At 46.6% G+C, this 23,418-nt stretch overlaps 2 protein-coding genes across 9 annotated transcripts in view; both read right to left on the reverse strand.

Annotated features, from left to right (window-relative positions):
- Positions 1-12,776, reverse strand: part of AP2M1 (adaptor related protein complex 2 subunit mu 1) — a 28,604-nt gene extending 15,828 nt beyond the window's left edge. The window contains exons 1-2 of one of the 3 annotated variants that reach the window (XM_062603301.1): positions 12,621-12,776; positions 2,101-2,213 (exon numbers count right to left, since the gene is read on the reverse strand). In XM_062603301.1, the coding sequence (XP_062459285.1) occupies positions 2,101-2,174 (74 nt within the window). In that variant the 5' untranslated portion in view covers positions 2,175-2,213; positions 12,621-12,776. Of the gene's footprint in view, positions 1-2,100; positions 2,214-6,003; positions 6,026-11,618; positions 11,642-12,620 lie in introns of those variants that run through there. The other 2 variants (XM_062603302.1, XM_062603303.1) reach the window with 2 other exon arrangements.
- A 1,501-nt stretch (positions 12,777-14,277) lies between these two features.
- DVL3 (dishevelled segment polarity protein 3) overlaps positions 14,278-23,418 on the reverse strand; it is a 41,752-nt gene continuing 32,611 nt past the window's right edge. For 4 of the 6 annotated variants that reach the window (XM_062603280.1, XM_062603279.1, XM_062603281.1 and 1 more), the window contains one exon: positions 18,182-23,290. In XM_062603280.1, the coding sequence (XP_062459264.1) occupies positions 22,953-23,290 (338 nt within the window). In that variant the 3' untranslated portion in view covers positions 18,182-22,952. Of the gene's footprint in view, positions 14,617-14,853; positions 15,137-18,181; positions 23,291-23,418 lie in introns of those variants that run through there. The other 2 variants (XM_062603284.1, XM_062603285.1) reach the window with 2 other exon arrangements.

The raw sequence follows: 23,418 nt of genomic DNA on the forward strand, positions 1-23,418 counted from the left end.
GAAGCTTAGTTAGGTGGAGCTGGTGCTGGCTATTAAGTCACAAGACTGACACTTTCACAGGAACTGAATGGAGGGTTTCACTCAAGGGAACACTGACTTCTGAAGTCCTAGAGAAAACACTTGACTCTTTCTGGCACCTTTTGCCAAATGAAAAAGGAACAGGCAGGAAATCCTTTTTTCTAGTTTCATTTTTCCAGCCAGCGGGAAGTACTTTATCAGGTATGGAACACAAGTCACTCACTTTGCAAGAGCAGTGAGCCAAGATAAAAAGCAATAGAAAAATCAGTGCATTAAAAATAACTACATTAAAAATAGCTATCTCACTCACCAATTTACATCTCCACAGCCAGAATGCCCTTTAAATTAAAAGGCCTTTTTGAATAAATATCAGTTTGAGCCCAATCCTATCTTTAAGTGCTTTAAGTTTGCAAGCCACTAAAAAACAACACACTACCCAAAAAAACACAAAGCAAACATACCCACAACCAAAAAAGCCACCCAACTAAGCAAACAAAAAACACCTCAAATTTTTGCCAGTAATGGCAGTAACAGTATCCCTAATCCCATCCCTGTCCTCCCCCAACATATTCTCAAAATTCAAAAATTATCTATAATTCAGACTGGCTTGGCTTGATCACTGTGATAACTGTTCATTAGGTGAACTTTACAAAGTCAGATCTAGCACACAAATCACTTTGAAGATCTTCAGCTAACAAGTAACCAAAAATGAAATGAATTAGTACATCAGAGGAGAGGCAAAACTTTGTAGCCAGTAGTTTTCTGCTTCAGAAATACAATGGTTTCTTGGTTCAGATCTGTGTGGAAGTACTGGAATAATTTAGGCAACCTTAGAGCAGCTACTTTACCTTAGTGGACTTGGAACAAGCAGAGAGATTTAAAGCTTATTAGATGAAGCCTTATTACAAGTATTGCGTTGACTGCTACTCCATCAATGATCAGTGCAAGTCCTGAGTAGCTACTAGTTCTACCTCAACTTCTAATCTCCACTAGACAATTAGTAACAAGAAGGGACACACTCTTCAGACTAGAGCAGTCTGAAGGCAGACCAGCTTGACAGTTTGTTATCATTCATGGCAACAAGCTATTTCACAGCACATCATGCTACTATTCATTCTGGAGACCTGATACAAACTATTTTTAACTAAACTGTCTGAGAAGGATCTCTCTCACAGGACTTTGAATTAGCACCTACCACAGCCTTACTTCCATTACCTATGTTTTAATTCCATTAACTAATTACTAACTTCCACCTAATGTCTAACACTACTGAAAAGCCACTAGGAAGAGCATCATTCTGCAAGAAGTCCACTTCATGGCTTTAGTCCAAGAAGCAGCATCACTTAATTCTGGGTTCCTTATAACACTATCCACTCCCTTAAGACACCGAATTTTTAGTCAGGTGCCTTCTGGGAACTAACAGCCTAAGGACTGCACAGATCCACTCTAAGTACGCATTGTAACACTTTTGGGAAATGCAATGACACCCCTACAACCTACTAAAGGCTTTCAGTGCTTCTCACAACTTTAACTACCCAGGAATGTAAGCTTTTCACATACAAGGCTGCCATACAAAGTTGGGGGACAGAATGCCAGCTTTAAGTGTACAGCCATGGTTACAATACAACTGCTTGCAGACAACTTCCCCAGGCCATAGGCAGTCTTCTGCATGCCTGTACTTGATGCCAGACATCAGTGTCTGAAACTAATTCAGAGCCCTGGTTACAATGTGTGGCAGACAGACCCCACATTACTGCTTCCATAAAGCTTTAACAACTACAGTGGAGCTGGTAGACTCCCACAGTGGCAGTCCATGTTGCTGAAGCCTTTGGAGTAACAGCCAGATCTCTAATATCTAAAAGAAAGCCCCATGTTTGCCTGCAGGCCATCCTTTACTACCTACCATCTGTAGGTAACCAGAGCTTAAACTGGTTTTTGCCTCTGCACTAAGCCTAGAGCAGCAAGTTGAGTTGCAGTCTTACATGCATGCACAGCTAATGCATAATAAAGCAGCTCCAGGTTGCTGTCCACACCAAAATGAGACAGAAATGCAAAGACCAGGGATGCAACAGAAGCACTTACCCAATGTCATCCCGGTAGACTCGAGAGATTAAAACCTCTCCTTTGTGATTATAGATGAATAAGCCGCCGATCATGATGGAACTTCAGTCTTCTCTTCCCATGTTGCTTAAGACCTGAAGCAAGAGACAGCATATATAAGAAGCTGCACGGCAAACAAGCAGTGCAGCAGGCACAGACTCTGACACCTGCTGGCTACTAGCCAGGGCACAGACACCTTTTGTCACACGCGTGATCAACCAGATCATTCTTACAGTACCTGTGGTACTGACCTCATAGCACACACCCTATAGGTAAGGCCCAGTAGAGCAGCCAGAGACTCAGGAGCAGCTCAGATGCTGGAAATGCCTGCCTGCCTCGTGCTTACATCCTGGAGAGAAGAATACAGGGCTCCTTATAAAGGACTATTAGAAACAGTGTTTTACTCTGGAGAGGAGAAAAGCAGCCTTATCACTGCAGTTACAGATTATACTTTTTGATCTGCTGGGGTTTGATATGGAAAAGTGTGTGTTCCCAGTCCCAGTACAGACTGTAAATACGACAACAGATCTAACTGCAAGCCAGTCTCTCTGATCAGCATTCTCTCATGTTTGCTGCAGAACTGCTTTTCAGGGGCACACCAAAGGACTCAATGAAGGAACCTACTGGGAACCAACTGCCTTGTTCAAGACCTAAGGAGCCACCACAGGAATCCTGACAGAGACCCACTTGAGTGACTTCCTGAGCATATTTGAAGCAACCCAAGAGCTGAGGTCTAGGCAAGGACCTACTTCTACTGTACATCCTGTAACACAGGAGACTCTGAATGTGACTGCAATTTGTAGCCAGGACTGAAACTTAAAATTAGCACCAAAATATATGCAGGCTTACATATCATTCCACTCCTCAGCACAGATGAATCAAGCCTCAAGTATTAGTAGTACCTGGTCTATTCCCCTGAATGCAAGGAAAAAAGCAAGCCTGGAATGACAAGCCAATCAAAGACCCTTTATTTCTGTGATAGAGCCTCTATCTCCCCAGTGACTGAGGCACAGATCAGATGCAATTCATAGTAAATCTTCTCATAGAGAGTTCACACAAGTGTTTGACGTGTCACTAAACCCACCACTGTAGGGCAGGGCAGGGTGTCCTTTGCAGCAAATACACCTTGGTTTATTATTGCTTTTACATAGTTTTTAGAGAGCAACATTGCAGCCTTTGCTGATCCCTAGCACCAGAACTGAGAAACACTTCAGAGTCCAAATTGAGTGCAGTTTGGCCACAAGGAGCCATTGGAGAGGAAGATCTCAACCATGACCCACTTCAACTGGGGGCTAATGCTTCAGAGGTTACCTTCTTAGACTGCTAATCTTCTTTTTCTTCAAAAGAAGATTGTTTTGAAGACAGCTATAAAGCTGGTAGGCATTACTGATGCAGAAGATTATTTTAATACACAGCTACTTCAGATCCTATTCCTGTAGTCATATGCAATCCTATTCACTTAAGGTCCAAGTTGTAATACTCACTCTAGCAACCACTTGGTTGGCTCAGTCCAGAGAACAGCACTACAGATGTGACAGGGCAAGCCTCCTGACTAGGTCTTGTGTGAGTGATCACATAGGTATTTCTCAGCTTTGGCACTGCAGAGCATTAGATAACCAACCATCTCTTCACTGCTGTTAGGGTGGGTTAGCCTACACCCACTTGTCCGGGGTGGGTGGAAAGGATAGGGAGAGGCCAGCCTACAAACACATGCTGACAGCGACCTGATACGTGTTTGCTCAGGAACACTGCAAAATGAAGTCAAAGTGACCCAGCCCCAGACCATCTCAAAGGTCAGGGGGGATAAAAAAAAGGAGGAGAAAAAACAAAACAACAGCAAAAGCAATACACATCAAGGGACAAAAGAACTTCCAGGGTGGAAGCCTGGCACATTAAGAGTGATATACTCCCTAGAAGTTATGGTCAAGAAACTAAATTAGCTGCCCTTTTGAAAGAACTACTGCAGACATGAGCTCTGCACTAAAACAAGATTTACAGTGCAGCCTCTACTTTGAATTGCAGAACAAAGGAACTTTAAATTTCATAAGCCTTTACACCAACAATTTTAGCTACACATAGCGAGTCCTCAAACTAACATTACACATACTTCTCTGCTACAGGCCCCCAGCTACCAGAGGTCTGCTTCTGCCCATTAAAAGGGAAAAAAGAAAAAAGGTATCAAAAAGTCAGTTGTTATGTCCAAATAGCAAGAAACAGACAAACAGGCAGTTTTCCCAGAGCTCAGTAGTGAGCTTCCTGGCTTTTCCTCCCACACTCTGTTGACCAAGTGTCTGTGGCTATCAACAGGCTGCCTCCTGCCACTGTCAGCAGCTTCATGTGGCACTGTCATTAACATTTTTTGATGTCTGAGACTCTATCTAGCACAGAAGAGGCTTTCAAATGTGTTTTTCCTCCATTCCCATTAGTGACACTTTATAACTTCAGGATACAAGCATTTCATTTCCTTCCAGAATAAGACTGTGTAGCCAAACCTATTAAGACAAAGGCATCACACAATTTGAGGTTCCCATGTAGTTACAGACTGGGAAAAGCTTCCTGTAGCTGCCCACTGCCCCACACAGAGGGACTGAGGTTACACAGTGTAGCTGGCAGCAAAGCCAGCATCCCCATGCCAGAAGATGGAGACAATCCAGCTCGTCAACAGAACAAGCCAGGTTCTCAAATGTAAGGAAGTGGCTGGTACCACACACTCATGACTATGGATATGAAATATACAGAGCACTAACAGGCATGCAGGAGACAACTGAAAGGTTAACATGGAGGGCTAAAACCCAAAACACAGGGAATATCTGTTCAAATGTAGCTGCCCAACAAGTCTGGCAGATGCAGAAGCTGTAATTCAGCAAATGTTTGTTAGGTCATTCACACAGGCCAAACGATAAAAAGAATTAGAACCATTATGATGACAAAAGCAACTTGTTGCCCGCTCTAGGAAATACTTCCCTAATTAGTATTTTTTCATTCCACATAAGAGATGTCTTTTCAGACTGCTACACTGCTGGCTTCCACGTTCAGATAGGGCCTGTTGTAACCAAGTTAAGACTTACATTGTATTGAATAGTTCCATGGAAGCTTATGTGACTGGTCAAAGCTGGATCATAAATTCAGCAAACCTGTTCCAGAAGATTCCTAGAAAGCATATCCTAGTCTTAAAAGGAAAAAAAAAAAAAATTATCCCTCTTGGGTTTTAATACTGCTTAAGTTATTTGTTTCACTATTTTTTGCATAAAGGAAATGTCTGCTTTGATGAGCAACACGATCAGACACACAGCATATACAAGACAAAGCCTCTTGCTGGCATGACAAAAAGTGTTGAATATTTGCTACATTACTACAAAACATGTAGAAGACTGCTGATCAAGCTTAGCGTTAAACATTGAAAACCTTCTCTGGGGAAGATGTACAAACTTTAAAGGCTGATTGAGATAATGAGGCTACACTTTCTCATCTGTTAGGTTAGAAAGTACTCTAACAACTTCACTTAAGTTACAGGTGAAAACACCAGCATTTTTAACTGCATCACACTACTAGGCAGCAGAGTCAACTGCTTGCTTATCTTGTACATTAATAAAAATGTATTAGATGGAGAGTGATTCAAGCACTTTCAGTCTTTAAAAAATTATTTGTCAATGTAAATAAGATGCTAGGCTGCTTCCTTATACAAACACACTGAGAGCTAAGTTCAGGCTTCAAACTTTCCACACAGAGTTAGCCCCTAACCTAGCCAGCTTAATTTGCACATTTAAGAGCCACGTGGGCTCATACTGCAGATCTGTTAGCTCAGTGTCTTGTCTTCAACATCAGCAATGAAAGGACGGTCAGATTAACAATAAGAAAAGGTCAAAAAAACCCCAAACAACAAACCACTCTCCAGGAGATCCCCCTCTACCGACTTGTTTATTTTAGAACTCTCAGCAGATCTCTACAAGTATTTGCTCAGTTTCCTCTCAAATCTATGCATCAGCAGCATCTCATGGAAGAAAGAAAACCAAAATCCACAGTCTAAAGTTTTATAACCTCTGTATAAAACATCTTATTTGTTTTAAGCCTGATTTTTCTTTCTTCCTCCAGCTTTGTTTACGTCTTCCAGTTCAATGCAGAAAGAAGCAATTACAAATGAGCCCCCACCCTATATCTCCAGGCCACTGAGGATTTTGTAGATCTTCTCCAATGCCTCGACTACCCCCCTTCCCCGAATGGAATGTTCCCAACTTAGTTGTTCTTCACAGGGAAATTGCTTTATGCTTTCGTCTTTCTCAGTGCCTTCCTCTAAAAATTTTCCTTCTGAAAGTGAGGATACAGCTGCACAAGTTATTCAAGATGGCAGCAAGCCACGATATAGACAATATGACAATCATACACAACTTGCTTTGATCCTTTCCTAGCGATTTTTTGTACTTGACTTACATTTTTAAAATACCACTCAGCAAGAAGCTGACCATTTCATCACCTATCATAACTCTAAGATCACACTGAATTCTGTCTTCAAGGTGATTAACCACATTAAAGGTAAAGCAAGAATTTGCTCCCTAATCCATCCACCTGCTATATGCACCACTGTTCATTTACACACCTTGAATTTAGTGTCCCAAGTTACAGTCCCATCACTGCACCTCAGTGTTAACTTTGACCTATTTTGCCCTTACTACTGTGAATACCCTCTTATCTACACATACACCCCATGCCACACCTACTGACCAGGTAGGACTGCTCTTAATGCGTACCATTCTCTACAAAACAGGAGCACAGAGAGAGACTTGCCACCAGCCAGTTGATGCATAGTACCTGTGCTACACCAGTAATGCAACCCTGTATTGAGCAACTTGCTCCAAGTCAGAAAGGGACTCTCTCCATGCTGTGCAACTCCCTGGCTAACACCCGAGGTAGCAGTTTCACATAGTTCAGATTTAGCCACAGGATCAGGACCATTCTGCCAGTTTGTTTTAGAATAGCAGCCTACCAGCTTAAATATGCCTGAGAGAGACGCACTAGCATTGTTCCACATGTAGTAGGAGATTGCCTCCATACCAGTTATGATTCTCCTCAAGCCTGGGAAAACTGCAGAGTTCTACAACTCTGCAGATTAAACCTGAATTCATATTTAAGTGCAAGTTACCCAACTTGATTTGCATCAGACAACTGATAAAAGTGCTTCCTCAGGTACCAAGCAAAGTCACATGGGCTAGGGACAGTAGAGACAAGGAAATGGTTTTAGATGACTAAACCAACTCCACCAGTGACTTGTCAGGTCTCTGCAGCAATTGAAGGACACATGCAGTATAAACCTCTTGCTGCGTTCCCACTAATGACATTGGGGGCCAAAGCGGCCTCAAGTGCACAAAATATTGAACTGAATTATAAACAGATTTGCCTTGCTCTGCTCAGTGTCTGCAGTCCAGCATCCTGAGAGTTCCAAGCTTTGCAAGCACAGCCAGCACAACAGCAGCCAGCGAGTGGTATTCTCTCAGCCAGCCTTCACCAAGTTTGCCCACAATGGAAGTTCAGGGAACACTGACAACAGCCCAGTCTTCTGCTCTAGCCTTGCATTACACGCCTCCCAGACACAAGATCCACAAGATGAAAGTGACCACGCTCCCTCCCCACTACAGAGTTACTTCCATCAGCCAACATGTCCACACAGATGGACACTCAAGAGGTGGAATGACTAGCCCAGAGATATATGAACAGATGAGAGAAAATCTATACAAAGGGCAGCATGCAAAAGAAAGTTGCTTAAAGCTTAGCAAGAAGAATGGCTCTTTAAGATGATAATGGCTTTCCTTGAAGTGACTGCAGTGAAAACAAGCCTGCTTTGTTTTGATCCTCATTTGTGTTTCTGTACAAGTTTCAGACTCATTTCAAACATTTCAAGCTTACATTACAACTAGAATGAGGTTTTTAGTGGTAGAGTTGGTATGATCTTTCACAGATTTTAAACAATGCATAATTTTGCTTTCAGATGTTTAAATCTCCTTTAATTTTCTTTTTGCAAAAGAAAGACCCTAGTGCTTGCAATGGTTAAGAACTGCAGAGAACAGGGCTCAAATTAATTTGAGACTGACATTCAGTGACTCATGGCTGCTGGAATCAGAAGGCCCCAGAATATGAAATCCACCACAGGAGATGGGTTCATCTGCTTTCTGTGCATAAGCAACATGACTCACAAAGCTCGCAGCATTGCTCAGTTTTCAATGACTCATTCTGCTCCTCTCCACAGTCAGCCTTTTCTGAGGAGCCTGCCCTACACTGGTTTTGAGTTTCCTCAAGCTAACAGCTGACTGCCAGACATAGTTTAAGAGCAAAGCCCATTGCTTCTTCAACTGTTGATCACTAAGTGTCTGGAAAACAAGATGACTCTAGCTGAAGCCTTTGAGTTAATGGTCCATCAACTGCATTACTAGAGCTTTCCAGTTCTCCTCCTTCTGTTTCACTAGCTTGAACATATGGCAACCCACCCCACACTGCTACCGACAGCCCTGTTTCTTAGTTATAGTATGGGCGAATTTATTCCAATTAAGGTACAGAGAAGACCCCCCATGTATATTGAATTCACACAATGTTGTGACTAATCACCTTAACTTAGGAACAGGCCTCTCCCCCAACACACTCAGCATTCTCCAAGCAGCTAGCTACTGGGATAGGGGTAAGCTCTAACATCTGAATGCTGCTCATACAAATACCTAAGGCTTCCTACTCTGCTGCCATAATGCATTCCCATAACTTCTATTGCAACCCATAAATAGAAAGAAAGAATCATGAAGAGCATCACATATAGACCACATACTTAGACATTCTTATAAACCCACTAAGAGTTAAGGCTAGATTGAAATGCCTTCCCAGCCAAGTGAAAGAGCATTAAGATATACCTTTATAGCAACTGTGACAAAGTAACATTAAAATATCCAGCTACAAAAAAGAACATGGATAAAATGCAAATACTGGGATGTGGATTTGAATGCATTCCAGTAGTTACACCACTTAAAAGCAGCAGGATTAGCTAGACTTACAATGATGGACATGGCACCATGTATCCTCTTAAAAGAATCAAGCATACTCAAATCATGTCCTTGCTCATGCTGTGCAGGTGATGTGTATTACGGAGTATCCCTCTCTCAAACCATAACACGCTAGACAAAGCCCCAGAAGCCAGTCTGCAGCAGGTTAGCTGAGACCATAACCAAGAGAGTCCAGGGAAAGATAAAGATGCCTCCAAATCAGCCACTGACAGAGCAACCCACTGAGACTTGATCAGCAGAGCTGAGGGGATTAATGCTCACCTGTGAAGCCACTCTGGCTATAGCCCCACTGTGAGACAAGCTGTTAGCATCATCAAATTCCCTGTGTCATCAAGTACAGAATACAAATAAACACAAGAAGATCAGTAGTGAGTCCAAGACCCAGCTATTTGGGCTTTGTCACTCCCGTTAGGAGCAGGGGCCAGGAGCTTTCCACAGTACAGACATCACTTTGATTAAAACCAGGAATGCTTATTTCTCCATTCTACACAGCACACCTAGGAAACAGCAATGACAAGTCAGCTAATAAGCTACTGTAAAGCAACCAACCCATTTAGTAGTCTATTAAAAGAAAGTTTGAGTTCTGACTTAACAGTAAGACTTCTGTGCATTAATGAGCTTAGTTAACTAAGCAGTTCAGGGTACATTAGCTGCTAGAGCTCTCTCCAGGAAGAAGAGAGTGGTACTGCAGCTCTTGCACAGAGCTGAGGGTAAGCTACCAATTATAACAGTTTCTGCATTCCAGAAATCAGTATGATCTTGGACAAGTGACAAAAACTGAAACAGGAGGGGGATTAGTCAGGCTGCTCTGGCAAACTGGAGTTATTCAGAAAACCAGTCCTTTCAGGCTAGCCATTATCAAACCAGAAGGCTTAGAGCTTACAACAAAGTCATCACCCCACCAGCTAATCCAAGCATCTAAGCTTTGCTTAGAGGGCTGCATTAGCCACCTTCCATGAGGCCACGGGCTGCACTTGCTTTTCAACAAGAGTAGCTGCAATCACTTCATCCTGTGAAAGACAGGCTGCATAATTTAATTAAGAGGCATACCGTGAGCTAAAGAACTACTGAGATAAACCCATCAGTTGCAAAGAAACTGTTCCTATTTTAAACCCAGTCCCATAAATCTCCACAACCAGTGGGCAGGAAGAGAAGCATGTTCAGCTCCTACCAGGCTCTCCTCCTACAGTCTACTTCTGAATGCCATACTGCATACAGCCAGTCTGTAGAGTAGCAAGAGACAAATACTGACACAGGAAAACATGAAAAGCTCCCTTATTCTGGTAAAACATCACAGGAACAACACTTAACACACCTTCCCACCTTGAGTCAAACCTTTTCTGAACAGCCCCAATGCCTTCTTTCATTTCTACCAGTTCTTCCAAAGCACTTTTAAAGTCAGTCTGAAGCATCTTCAACTTGCTTTTCACTCTTGAGCTAGAAACCTGAACACTAACTTGCATTCCATTCATTTTCTAACAGAGATTGAGCATTGAGTAAGATCTTATATTCTAAGGATCAGTAGTGGTCTAGGTGCCCTAATGTTTCTCTCTCCTGCTACTGTAGAGCAGATAACTACATTTCACATCCTGTGCCTCAACCTGCAAGCTTCTAGCTAAGCTGCCAACCTCCTGCTGAGATCAAAATAATATATATGGCTTGCTGACAACTTTTGACTCTGTAGGTCATGTAAAGGAGAGAAGCTGATTCTGCCATACAGACCAACTATATTCTGGCACTCCAGGCTATACTTCTGTGCATCTTCCAGGTGACCCTAAGAAGAGCCTTTAAATACTCTAATAGCCTTCAATAGTATAAGCTTAAAAAATCAGTACAAGACACTGTGCTGCAAACAAGAGTCTTGGGTTTATCTCTTCTTGATGCAGGGATAGGACAGGAAGATTTTAACTAGGGTCACAGGAAGTTTCTTTACAAAGCCCATTTTGTTTAGTGATTGTTCCCATTCCATGAAAAGAGATACCATCAAACTGGAGTTCCAGTCATCTGTGTTCCAAAGAACTCAAGGTATAACCCTTCACAGCCTCAGGACTCAACTCTTCAAAGGCCATAGTTGTGCTGTCTCAGGAGGAGGAAGCAGCAGCTAGCCATAATGCCCTTCAAGAACTATCTCAAATGCTCTGCCTGAAACAAAGCCCAAAGAAGGCCAGGTATCTTTGCCACTAGATGTCAATAGCATGGCACTTCCTACAGAAGAGTGATGCCTCCCTTCTGACAGGGAAAATATGTAAGCAGACAGTTTGGCAGCATTTCTTCAGATTAGACTGCCCCTCCAAGCAAAACTCACAGGGACAAGTACAGCTTCTACAACAGCAAAAAAACCAGTAGCTACAGCTCTGGCAGCATTCAAGCAAACGCTGCCCAACAAGACACCACATGAGCGTGAATGCAGTCAGAAACCTGTAATACCTAGGCTTCCAAGCCCTAGAAGCCACCCAGACTCACCTATCTGGGAAAGTTCCAGACCCAGATTTTGGCAGCCTGGGGCTAAAGCTTGATAGCAGCTTTGTCATACTAAAGCAAGCTGAAAACAGATCATGGAATCACTCAGCTTATGGGTAGAATGCTAGATCATAAACAAGTCATTTCCCAGTGGGGAAATAAGTCAACTGCACCGGATTGATAAACACAGGCTTGTGTTTCCTGCAGCTTTACTGAATCCAAAAACCTAGCCCAGGGAAAAATGGAAGTGGAAATGCATCTAGAAGAGCCATTGGACAAGAACCCGTTTTAAGCCTCAGAACAAACAGTTTACCATCAGCAGCACCACATTCTGCCTCAGCAGGTTTTCCAGGGAGGAAGCTAGAGGGTGCAAGCCATGACCTAGCTGATTCACGTTTATATCCGTAGCACAGGCAAATCATTTTCGGGGAAGATCCTGCCCGACGCAATGACAAGACCTTTGCTCGGGCTGACCTAGCACATCAGTGCAGGCCTTCCCTTGGCGTTCTGTGCCACACAGAGCCTGACTCCGTCCCCACCAGCACCCGGTTCAGCACCGCAGGGCTGCCATCCCAGGTATTCTAGACAGCTAGCTGATTAACAGAAGCAATTAATAAGCCCTTCAACCCCAAGCAACATGCGAGTGGGTCAGCCAGCCTCGGCGGCGCTGGGGTCGCCCTCCAGCCCACCACGGGTATCTCAGGAAAAGCCGTCCCAGGGAAGCCCTGCTTCTCTCGCGGCTCGGCTGCATGGCCGCTCCTGTGCGCATCCTCGGGAGCAGTCAGCTGGGATCCTCGCTCTCCAGGAGCATCCCCCGAGGCTGTCAAGGCCGCGCCGCGCCCCGCGGGGCAGGGCCGCGAACCCCGCGAAAGCCGCCAGCCGCAGCACGTCGGCCACCACCCGGGAGCGGTCGCAGAGCGCGCCCCGCCGCGGGAGGCCACTGGGAGAAGAGAAGCAGTGCGCACAGCCAACCAAGGACCGAGAGGACGGCTCGGAGCAACTCACCTGCCGCTGCCCGCCGCTGCTCACTGCCCAGCGCCCAAGATGGCGGCCGCCGCCCCCCCTTCCCTCCGAGCCCCCCCTATCACTGCAGAGCCTCTGCCGCGCATGCCCCACCCACGCCCCGCCGCCTCTGCGCATGAGCTATAGCGGCGGGGCGGGGCAGGGCGGCCGGGGGCGCGGCTCGGCGGGGAAAGGCAGGCGCTGCGCGGAGCTTGCTGGGAATTGTAGTCCTGCGGCGCGGTGCATGCTGGGAGCTGTGGTTCGGGGCGGTGGGAGGACGCGGCCCGGCTGCCGTGTGCAGGGAGCGAGTGCCGGTAACGAACTGCTGGGCGTCGAGCCTCCATCCTCGCCGGCCTGGGGGGGCACCGCCCGTAGGGTGCAGCGGGGTGCCGGGGCAGGGCCTGCTGTTCCCCCTTCAGTGAACGACTGAAGCCGCTGTGCGCTCCCACGGCGCTGCTGGCTCCCGCGACCTGCACCGCCGCCGGGGCGGCTGCACCAGGCGCTGCCGTGCTTGCCCCTGGTTCTCTCCGCAGTGTGGAGCGGGAGATGGGAGAGCCGAAAGCCAGCAACGCCCGCGGCCGGGCCCTCACCGGCCGCAGGAGGTAGAGCCCGGCCCATGTTCAAGCTGCAGCTGCCCACGGCACCTCAGGAAGAGGAAACTGGAAAACGGACACAGGGTGTCCTTCCCTTGTGCTGGGATCTCGCTGCAGAGTGAAGGGTTGGAGGACAGGAAAGAGGCTGGGGGAAACGGCAAACAAAACAGCACCACAACGCTGGAGTCCAGTAAACGTGTGTTTATAAATAAAAACAAGGAGATTGGGTTTGTGTTTATAAAACTCAGCCGGTAGGGGAGGGCAAGGGCCACCAGGCAGCAGGCTGCTGGGATCGGGAGATGGGGGGGCAGGCGGGAGCTCTCAAGTGCTGAGATCAGGGGATGGGTGGGTGGGTGGGTAGGTAGTAGGCAGAGCTCTGCTCCAGGCAGCATGATGGGAAGGAGAGGCTTTAGGAGTCACGGAAAGATCAACTGATGGCACGCGAGAGTTGACAGACGTGTTACAGGCATAACAGAGACCCCCGAGGAGTAAAATACATTTAATCTCCAGCATCTAAAAACTGCAAACACAGGAAGGACAAACGGAGGCAACACCTGCAGAGAAAGCCACAGCATGGCAGCAGGAGAGGGTGGAGGGTGTCTGTACTGTACCATGCTTGACCCTGGGAACATATGCAGGCCCTGAGCTTAGAGGCCTCAGTCCAGGATGCGGCCCCCCCTCCTTGAAGAGGTTCTGTTGCCACCAGGTTCAGTTCAGAGCCCTGAGGGAGTGGGGTCATCTTCTACATCCATGCTGGCCCCTAAAGATGTCACACTGCTCAACAGCAGGAAGGAGAAGGCCATAGCTGTAACTGCCAGCCCCAGGCATTGGACAGCCTCTACAAATGAGACAGGCAGCAACATGTCACAGTCAGGAGGGCAAAGAGCGGCTGGAGGGAGCAGAACTCTGCCCCGAACCACTCAAAGTAGCCAAGGGCAAGTGTAGGCCCCTGAGCTGTGCAGGACTGTGCACAGGCACCAACCACAGCTCCAGGATGAATGCAGAGCTACAGCCTCAAGACAGGGGCAAGGTGAAAGAGGGTCCTGCGATGAGGCTGGGCCAGGCTTGGACCTGCCTCAATGTGCAGGCAAGAGAAAGAAGGCAAGAGGGAAGCGGCAGCATCTCTCCACTGCCTGGAGGCACTGAAGCCCTGCAACATTCATGCATTAGCCGAAAGGCAACTACAAGGGGATCTGACACGCATATGGAAAGCTGGTCCCTGCTCCCCTCACAGGGCTGCAGGAAGGGCAGGGTGTCTTCGCAAGGGGGAGGAAAGAAGCCATCTTCAGCGCCACGCGTGCCCAGCGCCCCTGGAGCTCTGTGTCCTCCTGTCGGGCCACGCCACGCTCCAGCTCTCCCCCACGGGCGGCAGGCTCAGAGAAAGTCAAACACCCCGTAATTCTTTGCTGCTTGACAGAAGAAACACAAGAGGGTGAAAAGAAAGGAGAGATGTTTAGGGTGGGAAGACTGAGGCAGCAGTGACACACGGGCAAGCAGCACAGGGCGCTGGGATGGATGCAGATTAATGGCGTTAGAGAGGACAGCAGGAGGGAATTACCATCGGCAATACACAAGTCTGGTGGCAGGAGGGGCTGTGGCACCCAGCAGGCCTGCCAGGCCCACCCACCCCGCTCAAGGTGGGATTAGAATCAAGGTTTAGTTCGTTTATTTCTTTTCTTGTCTTGGTAACGAAAAGGAATAAAGGGAAAAACGAAACAAAACCAAACCAAAAACCCAAGGGGTGAAGCCAGGGCTGGTCCTAGGAGACAAACAACGGGGATGGAGGGAGGAAAGGAGAGCAGCAGACAGACAAGGGACGGGTGCTTCACATTACATCCACAAAGAACTCACTGGGGCTGCCCATAGCCATTCGGAAGGACTGTCTACTGGCTGTCAGTTCAGGGGGCACAGAGGCCAGGTCACGGCCTGGCGGTGCCCCAGGGGGCCCCATGGCTGAAGGTGGTGGAGGCATCAGCAACATGGGGGGGCTGAAGAGAGGGGGGAGGCCGGGCGGCCCATACAACAGATGTGATACTAAATTAGACAAGTATTCCATTGTGTATAGAGACATAATCATGGACAAGGCTACAGGGACTCTCAAGATAAGGAAGCAACAAGAGGACCAGATGTCTTCCTTTAAATGGATGTGGGCCTTCCTCATTTCGATAAGGCCTGAGAAATAGGTAAACAGCTGCAAGAGAAAAGAGCTAAGGAAACCTCTCAAGGTCACGAATTTGCCCAAACAAGAACTTACAGTTAACTGGTGAGACTAAACATGTAATTCCAATGTCCTTCACTAAGGGATTTCCACAAAAGTGTAAAATGAGTGAGAGTATTTCTCTCAAAATCACCACCACGACCCCCAAAGACCATTCCTTGAATTCACAGTGCCTGTGCTGCAGCCTTCTCTGTCCAGATTACCACATGCAATGAGTAATGGTATTTGGATGGGCACTTTGTGGAATGACAGTGATTATGTATATAATAGATTTGTATAACCTGTAAACTGTCCATTCTTGGTGTGAACAATAGATAGAGCAATCCCCCCGCACCTGATACCATAATAAAGCAATGTTAGTTTCCTAACCTATCCTTCTGGATAGAGAGATTATTCCCCAGATTTTGGTGACAGTTTTTGGTGATGCAGATGGGAACCTGTGTCAGGATTCCAGCAGATCAGAGGAACTGCCAGAGCTCCAGCACACACCAAAGTTTTGTTTTGGAGATTTTCCTGTTCCGTTGTCTGGGGAATACTCTGCACATTTCCTTCTGGGAGACAGGTAAAGACGGTACTTTAAGGTTTTGCCTGTGCATAAATTGCTCTTGGTGATAATACACATTGATGGGCTAGAAGGGTTTTTTACAGGTTTGCTGCCAGCATTGGGTAAAGCTGTACGCTCCTACAGGGGTGCCCAAAGTATAGATCTGTTTCTGGAATTTTGGGCATCATAATGGTTGCATGACAATCTTCACAATCCTTGGGAGAAGGGGTCCGGAATTGCTCATTGAATATTGTAATCACTGGTGGCCACTGTCTATGTTAGAAGGTCAGGAGAAATGGCCTGTTAATGGGACTGTTGATTGTGATAGGATTTTGCAATTGCTGTTTTGCCGAAGGAAGGGAAAATGGGATGAATTTATTCTTTGATTTGCAGAACAGTTCAGATTTGTGAAAGGAATGTATGCGTATATGTAAAGACACCACATTATTAGCATTGGAAAAGGATAAGAAGAAACCACTCAAGAGATGTTCTGCATGTAGTATTGGTCGGCGGTGTGTTAAATATAAGCAGGAAGAAGAGGATGTGGAATTATTGGTTGGGCAAGGAGGTAGAACAGGGCGAAGGGAACAAGGGTCGGGGGCAGATTCAGGCTCAGAGGGGGAAGGAAGCCACTATGCTGGAAGTGAAAGCTTTAGCCCCATCGCGAGGCAAATAAGGAGAGGTGCTCCCTAAACATTCAAGCTCCCTTACACCAGGGAGTAGGAGTGAAGGCACTGCTGACTATCAAGGTGCCGTTTTCTGTGTCAGATTTAAGAGCCTGGAAAACGTTAACCAGGAGCTACAGGGAAGATCCTGAGAAAGTCTCTAAAGTAATGGAGAGGATTATTAGAACAAAAGATCCAGATTGGAATAATTTACAGGTAATACTGGATACTTTAGTGACGTACGATGACGGAAGTGCGGTGCTGGCAAAAGCAAGAGGCAGAAAGATTCCTTGTGCAGGCGGCCCAGCAGGGGTCAGTGGACGACCACTTTCCTTCCCCTGACCCTAAGCGGAATCCAGATATTCAGACCCAGAGGTATTTATTAACCTGGTACCAACAGCTGAGTTTGTCTGAAATGAACCGTGATTCCTAACGCAAAGAATTGGTCAACATTGTATCAAATAGTACAGGGGAAAGGGGATAGACTGAGTTTCAGTCTGCTTTTTACTAAAGACATATGGCAACAGCTAGGAAGTATACTGCTTTGGAGCCTGAAAAAGAAGATGATGCAGCACAGTTATCTTGTATTTTTATTGGATGATCAGATCCAGACATTAAATGCCAGCTGCAAAAGCTGGAAGGTCTGTCAATGAACTGTTGGAGACCACCTGGAAAGCGTACAATAACAGAGAGGTTGTTGAAAGGAAGACGGAAAGGAAGGAAACCTGTTGGGAAGGAAAATTGTTGGCTGTAGCTATCACACAGGAAACCAGGAAAGGGGGGAGCAGCCCAGGAGGGAAGGGTTGGAGGGAAAGATTACACGAAATGTTTGTGAACAGACTGCACGGGTTCACTTAGAGGAGGATCAGTGTGCCATTTGTAAACAGCGGGAATGCCCTCACAGTAAAAATAGACACCGAGGATTTAGTGAAATGTCCAGACAGGTGGCAAACCCCATGATTTTAGATGAAGACTAAAGAGGAGTGGGGGAGGATTCAAAACCCTTCCCAACAGAGCCCTCAGTTAATTAGGCTGGGAAATGACAAGGTAAAATCCCTTGCAGATACAGGAGCTACCTATTCTGTTATGAATACTTGGCAAAGGACAATGAAGCAAACAAACAGCTTCAGTCATTGGCGCCACAGGGCAGAAAGAAAACCGGCCTTTCTTTCAACCTCTGAAATAGGCAAACGGATGTTGACCTATTAATTTCCTTACATGAGTGAATGCCCTCTGCCATTATTGGATAGGGATATACTGAGTAAATTACACTCACAAATTATGTTTAAGGAAATTAAAATCCAGATACATATCCATGAGGAAGAGGTTGTGGAGGCCTAAGTTTGTACATTACAGAAACCAGCCACTGAGCTGGATATACCAGAAGCAGCAGAGAACGCAGTCACTCCATGGGTATTGGCTACTGGAATCCTGGGCTGATCACAAAATGTGGAACCAGTAACTGTTCATCTGAAACCAAACGTCAGGCTGGTAAGACAGAAACAATATCCTATAAAACTGAAAGCAAGGAAAGGACTAGAGCCTTTAATAGAAAATTTTATTGAATACTTTGGGACAAAAATTGACTGTATTTGTACCTCACATGGTAACAACCGTCCTGGAACAGAAAAGCAGACATTGGCTTTCCCCAAGCAGGCCGTGCTTTTGGAACAGAAGGATGCAGAATTGAAAGTAACTAACCTTTTGAACCCAGCAGTGTTTTTGACAACCAATCCAGAAGCAGGAGAGCTCACAACGGTTTACAGACTATTGAGTGCAGGTGTATTCCACTAATACCAACCTACAAGATACCCCCCCCCCAGAGGACATGGACTGGGAGCTGTTTATGGGTAGTAGCAGCTTCGTGAAAAATGGAAATCAGAAAGCAGGATAAGCTTGGTAACCCAACATGAGGTAATAGAGGGCAAAGCCCTGGCCCCCAATGCATCAGTGCAGAAAGCCAAGCTGATCATGCTACTGAGAGCTCTGGCACTGTCAGAAGGTAAAACCATTCACATGTAGACAGAGTCAAAATCTGCTCTTTATTCATGCCCATTGGGCCATATGGAAGGAAAGGGGATTGTTAATTTCTCAGTGGTTCCCTATAATATGGACAAATAATACAGGAATTGCTAAAAGGAGTCCAGCTACCCCAGAAAGGAGCAATCATGCATTGCAAGGCATATCAATTAGGTAATACTCCAGTGAATAATGGCAACTGCCTTGCTGACAAAACAGGCAAAGAAGCTGCCGGCAGGGACCGTTCATTAATATTGCCTCATAAGTGCTTGCATAATGAAGTTCCAAGATATCAGAGAATGAGAAACCGGCAAGTCTATTAGGAGCCAAGAAGAACAATGAAGGATGGTGGGTTATACCAAACAGGCTACTAATAATTCCTCAGCCTCATACAAGAAAAATAGCTGAGATAAAAAACCAGGCAACTCACTGGGGAACAGAATCAATGACTGAGGCTTTAAACTCCAAGTTGTATGTGTGTGAATGGTGAGAATTAGAAAAAGTCTTGTAAAGAAGTGTGAACTTTTGTTTGCGAAACAATTCTTACCTTGCTAAAAGACAGCCACCTGGAATAACAAAGAAAGGCAATTGTCCAGGACACTACAGGCAAGCAGATTTTACAGAGTTGCTGTGGCAAAACAGGCTCAGGTATATACTGGAACTAGTAGATGTGTTTTCTGGTTGCCTGGAGGCTTTCCCTTGTCACACCAATAAGGCCAGAGAAGTAATAAAAATGTTATTAAAATAAATAATTCCAAGGTTTGGGGTACCTATAGCAATGTCATCTGACTGGGGTTCACATTTCATTGCCAAAGTTGTAAAAAATCTGTGCAAGGTAACAGGGATAAAGTGAGATTTGCATACCCCTTGGAAAGCCCAGTCTACTGGGAAAGTAGAAAGAATCAACTGGAGTTTAAAGAAACAAATTAGTAAGATTTGTCAGGAATCATATCTGAAATGGCCAGATATGTTACCTCTGGCCTTGTTAAAGAGTTAGACTGGTGTCAAAAGAAAAATTAAGCCCATATGAAATATTATATAGGCAACCACATCAAATCACAGAAAGTAAATGAACAGATTATTGGAGATCAGTATCTAACGGAATATGTTATGTCCCCATAGAAGGTGTTGTCCTCTCTCCACGGGTACATTGTATTGGTGGCACTCATGATTCTGGACATTACTGCTCATAAATAGCAGCCCGGAGACTGCATTCACGTCAAAACTTGGAGCGAAGAACCCCTTCAAGAAATTAGAAGGGACCATACCTGGTATTGCTCACAACAAACACTGCCATCAAAGCGCAGTAGACACGTGAGTTCATTACAGTTGGGTCAAACCCTCACTGACACCAGAATGGGCCGCCAAAGGCACAGGACCAACATGCCTAAAGCAGACTGGGATCACTTAATTTCTATTTGCAGAAGACTGTTCAGTGAGCCAACCAAGAGAGAACTTGATCCTGAAATTGGTACAGGGGGGTGGAAAAATGCATTATTTAACTAGAGAGACTGTTTACCTATCCTTCATGCTACAGGAGAACCTATCCCATGGGGTATCATTCCCTTAAATCTCTCATAGATTTAAGTCATAGATCTCAAGTCTTAGAGCATTTTGAAAATTTGACTAAAGCAACAAATGCATCCTACTTCTGGACAAAGAACAAGGCTGTAGACAAACAGGCAGTGACATATTCTACCGAAAATACCGGTTAAACAAAATTTTGCAATCCTTTGGAGCGTGGTCCCTGAAGAAATGGTTTGCTATCCTACTATAATAGTCGCAATTTTAATAGTCAGTGTTTGTACAGGATGTGCAAAGAGAGGAACAGAAAAACAGTTGTGGAAGTAATTCGAGACATAGCTAATACTTCCAAAGGGGGGAATTCATACCTAATTAAACAAGTGTTCCATTGTGTATAGAGACATAATCATGGACAAGGCTGCAGGGACTCTCAAGATAAGGAAGCAACAAGAGGACCAGATGTCTTCCTTTAAATGGATGTTAGCCCTCCTCCTTTCAATAAGGCCTGAGAAATAGGTAAACAGCTGCAAGAGAAAAGAGCTAAAGAAACCTCTCAAGGTCACGAATTTGCTCAAACAAGAACACACAGTTAATTGGCAAGACTAAACAAGTAATTCCAATGTCCTTCACTAACGGATTTCCACAAAGGAGTAAAATGAGTGAGAGTATTTCTCTTGAAACAGCACCCAAAGACCACTCCTAGAATTCACAGCGCCTGCGCCACAGCCTTATCTAACCAGATTATCATATGCAATGAGTAATGGGAATTGGGTGGGCACTCTGAAGAATGATGATGAATAAATATACATATAATAATTTATGTAAGCTGTAAACTGTCTCTTCTCAGTGTGAACGATAGGCGGAGGGATCCTCTCTGTACCGTAATGTCAGCTTTCTAACCTGCCCTCCTAGATGGAGAGGTTATTTTCGTGGAATTCAGCAACAGATGGATGGCAGAGCACAGCTATGGGCAGGATTACAGGAAGGAGAGGCTTTAGAGGGGTCATGGAAAGATCAACTGATGGCACGCGAAAGTTGGCAGACGTGTTACAGGCATAACAGAGACCCCCGAGGAGTAAAATACATTTAATCTCCAGCATCTAAAAACTGCAAACACAGGAAGGACAAACGGAGGCAACACCTGCAGAGAAAGCCACGGCGCGGCAGCAGGAGAGGGTGATGGGCACCAGCACCAGCAGGGTGGAGTATGTCTGTACTGTACCGTGCTTGGCCCTGGACATGGCAAGGGGGCTACCCCCAACCCAGGGCATATCTCTTGAGTACCCAGAAGAGGAAGAAAAGGGTAGGGAGCACTGGAGCAAATTGGTTCAAGTGTCCCAGCATATCTGAAGGGCCTGAGGTCAGAGATACAGCCCAAGCTGCTGCCTCCCTCCCTGGAGAGCTCGTACTGCCACCAGGAACAATTTGCACTCTGGAACGACCTGGGCCATCCCAGCTCAGTCCCAGAGCCTTGTCCCTCCCGACAGCCAGGCCAACAGCACACGTGGTATGGAGAAACAGGGGAGGCAGACTCATATACTTCATAGGGTACATACAGGAAACATTCACTTTTCCCCAAAGCATGACAGCAAAACAGCTGTGCCCCTCTCATCTTCTACATCCATGCTGGCCCCTAAAGATGTCACACTGCTCAACAGCAGGAAGGAGAAGGCCATAGCTGTAACTGCCAGCCCCAGGCATTGGACAGCCTCTACAAATGGGACAGGCAGCAACATGTCACAGTCAGGAGGGCAAAGAGCGGCTGGAGGGAGCAGAACTCTGCCCCGAACCACTCAAAGTAGCCAAGGGCAAGTGTAGGGCCCTGAGCTGTGCAGGACTGTGCACAGGCACCAACCACAGCTCCAGGATGAATGCAGAGCTACAGCCTCAAGACAGGGGCAAGGTGAAAGAGGGTCCTGCGATGAGGCTGGGCCAGGCTTGGACCTGCCTCAATGTGTAGGCAAGAGAAAGAAGGCAAGAGGGAAGCGGCAGCATCTCTCCACTGCCTGGAGGCACTGAAGCCCTGCAACATTCATGCATTAGCCGAAAGGCAACTACAAGGGGATCTGACACGCATATGGAAAGCTGGTCCCTGCTCCCCTCACAGGGCTGCAGGAAGGGCAGGGTGTCTTCGCAAGGGGGAGGAAAGAAGCCATCTTCAGCGCCACGCGTGCCCAGCGCCCCTGGAGCTCTGTGTCCTCCTGTCGGGCCACGCCACGCTCCAGCTCTCCCCCCCACGGGCGGCAGGCTCAGAGAAAGTCAAACACCCCGTAATTCTTTGCTGCTTGACAGAAGAAACACAAGAGGGTGAAAAGAAAGGAGAGATGTTTAGGGTGGGAAGACTGAGGCAGCAGTGACACACGGGCAAGCAGCACAGGGCGCTGGGATGGATGCAGATTAATGGCGTTAGAGAGGACAGCAGGAGGGAATTACCATCGGCAATACACAAGTCTGGTGGCAGGAGGGGCTGCGGCACCCAGCAGGCCTGCCAGGCCCACCCACCCCGCTCAAGGTGGGATTAGAATCAAGGTTTAGTTCGTTTATTTCTTTTCTTGTCTTGGTAACGAAAAGGAATAAAGGGAAAAACGAAACAAAACCAAACCAAAAAACCAAGGGGTGAAGCCAGGGCTGGTCCTAGGAGACAAACAACGGGGATGGAGGGAGGAAAGGAGAGCAGCAGACAGACAAGGGACGGGTGCTTCACATTACATCCACAAAGAACTCACTGGGGTTGCCATAGCCATTCGGAAGGACTGTCTACTGGCTGTCAGTTCAGGGGGCACGGCCTGGCGGTGCCCCAGGGGGCCCCATGGCTGAAGGTGGTGGAGGCATCAGCAACATGGGGGGGCTGAAGAGAGGGGGGAGGCCGGGTGGCCCATACGACTGCTGGCTGTGGTGGCTGCGGATGCTGTGCGCCAGCGAGTGCTGGCTGCGTTGGCTGTGCTGGCTGGCTGGCACCGAGCGCTCGCTCGCCGCGCGCTCACGCCGCATGCTGCTCCTTGTGGTGTGGTCTGACTCACTCCCGCTGCCACCTGACTTGGACTCCCCAGTCTTCTCTCTCTCCTTCCTTCTCTCACTGCCACTGCGATTGGAACCGCTGCTCCGGCTCCCTGCAATGAGCACAAGGCAAGGTTAGGTGACAGCTCAGATAAGTCAGGAAAAAAGGATGCTCCTCTAGCCAAGACAGGACTAGAGCATGCTGCAGCACAGCTATCCACCAGCACAGTCCATGCTCTCA

This window comes from Pezoporus occidentalis, unplaced genomic scaffold (assembly GCF_034315485.1).
Source record: "Pezoporus occidentalis ecotype Australia unplaced genomic scaffold, CSIRO_AGI_Poc_V1 ctg8, whole genome shotgun sequence".
Classification (NCBI taxonomy): Eukaryota; Metazoa; Chordata; class Aves; order Psittaciformes; family Psittacidae; genus Pezoporus; species Pezoporus occidentalis.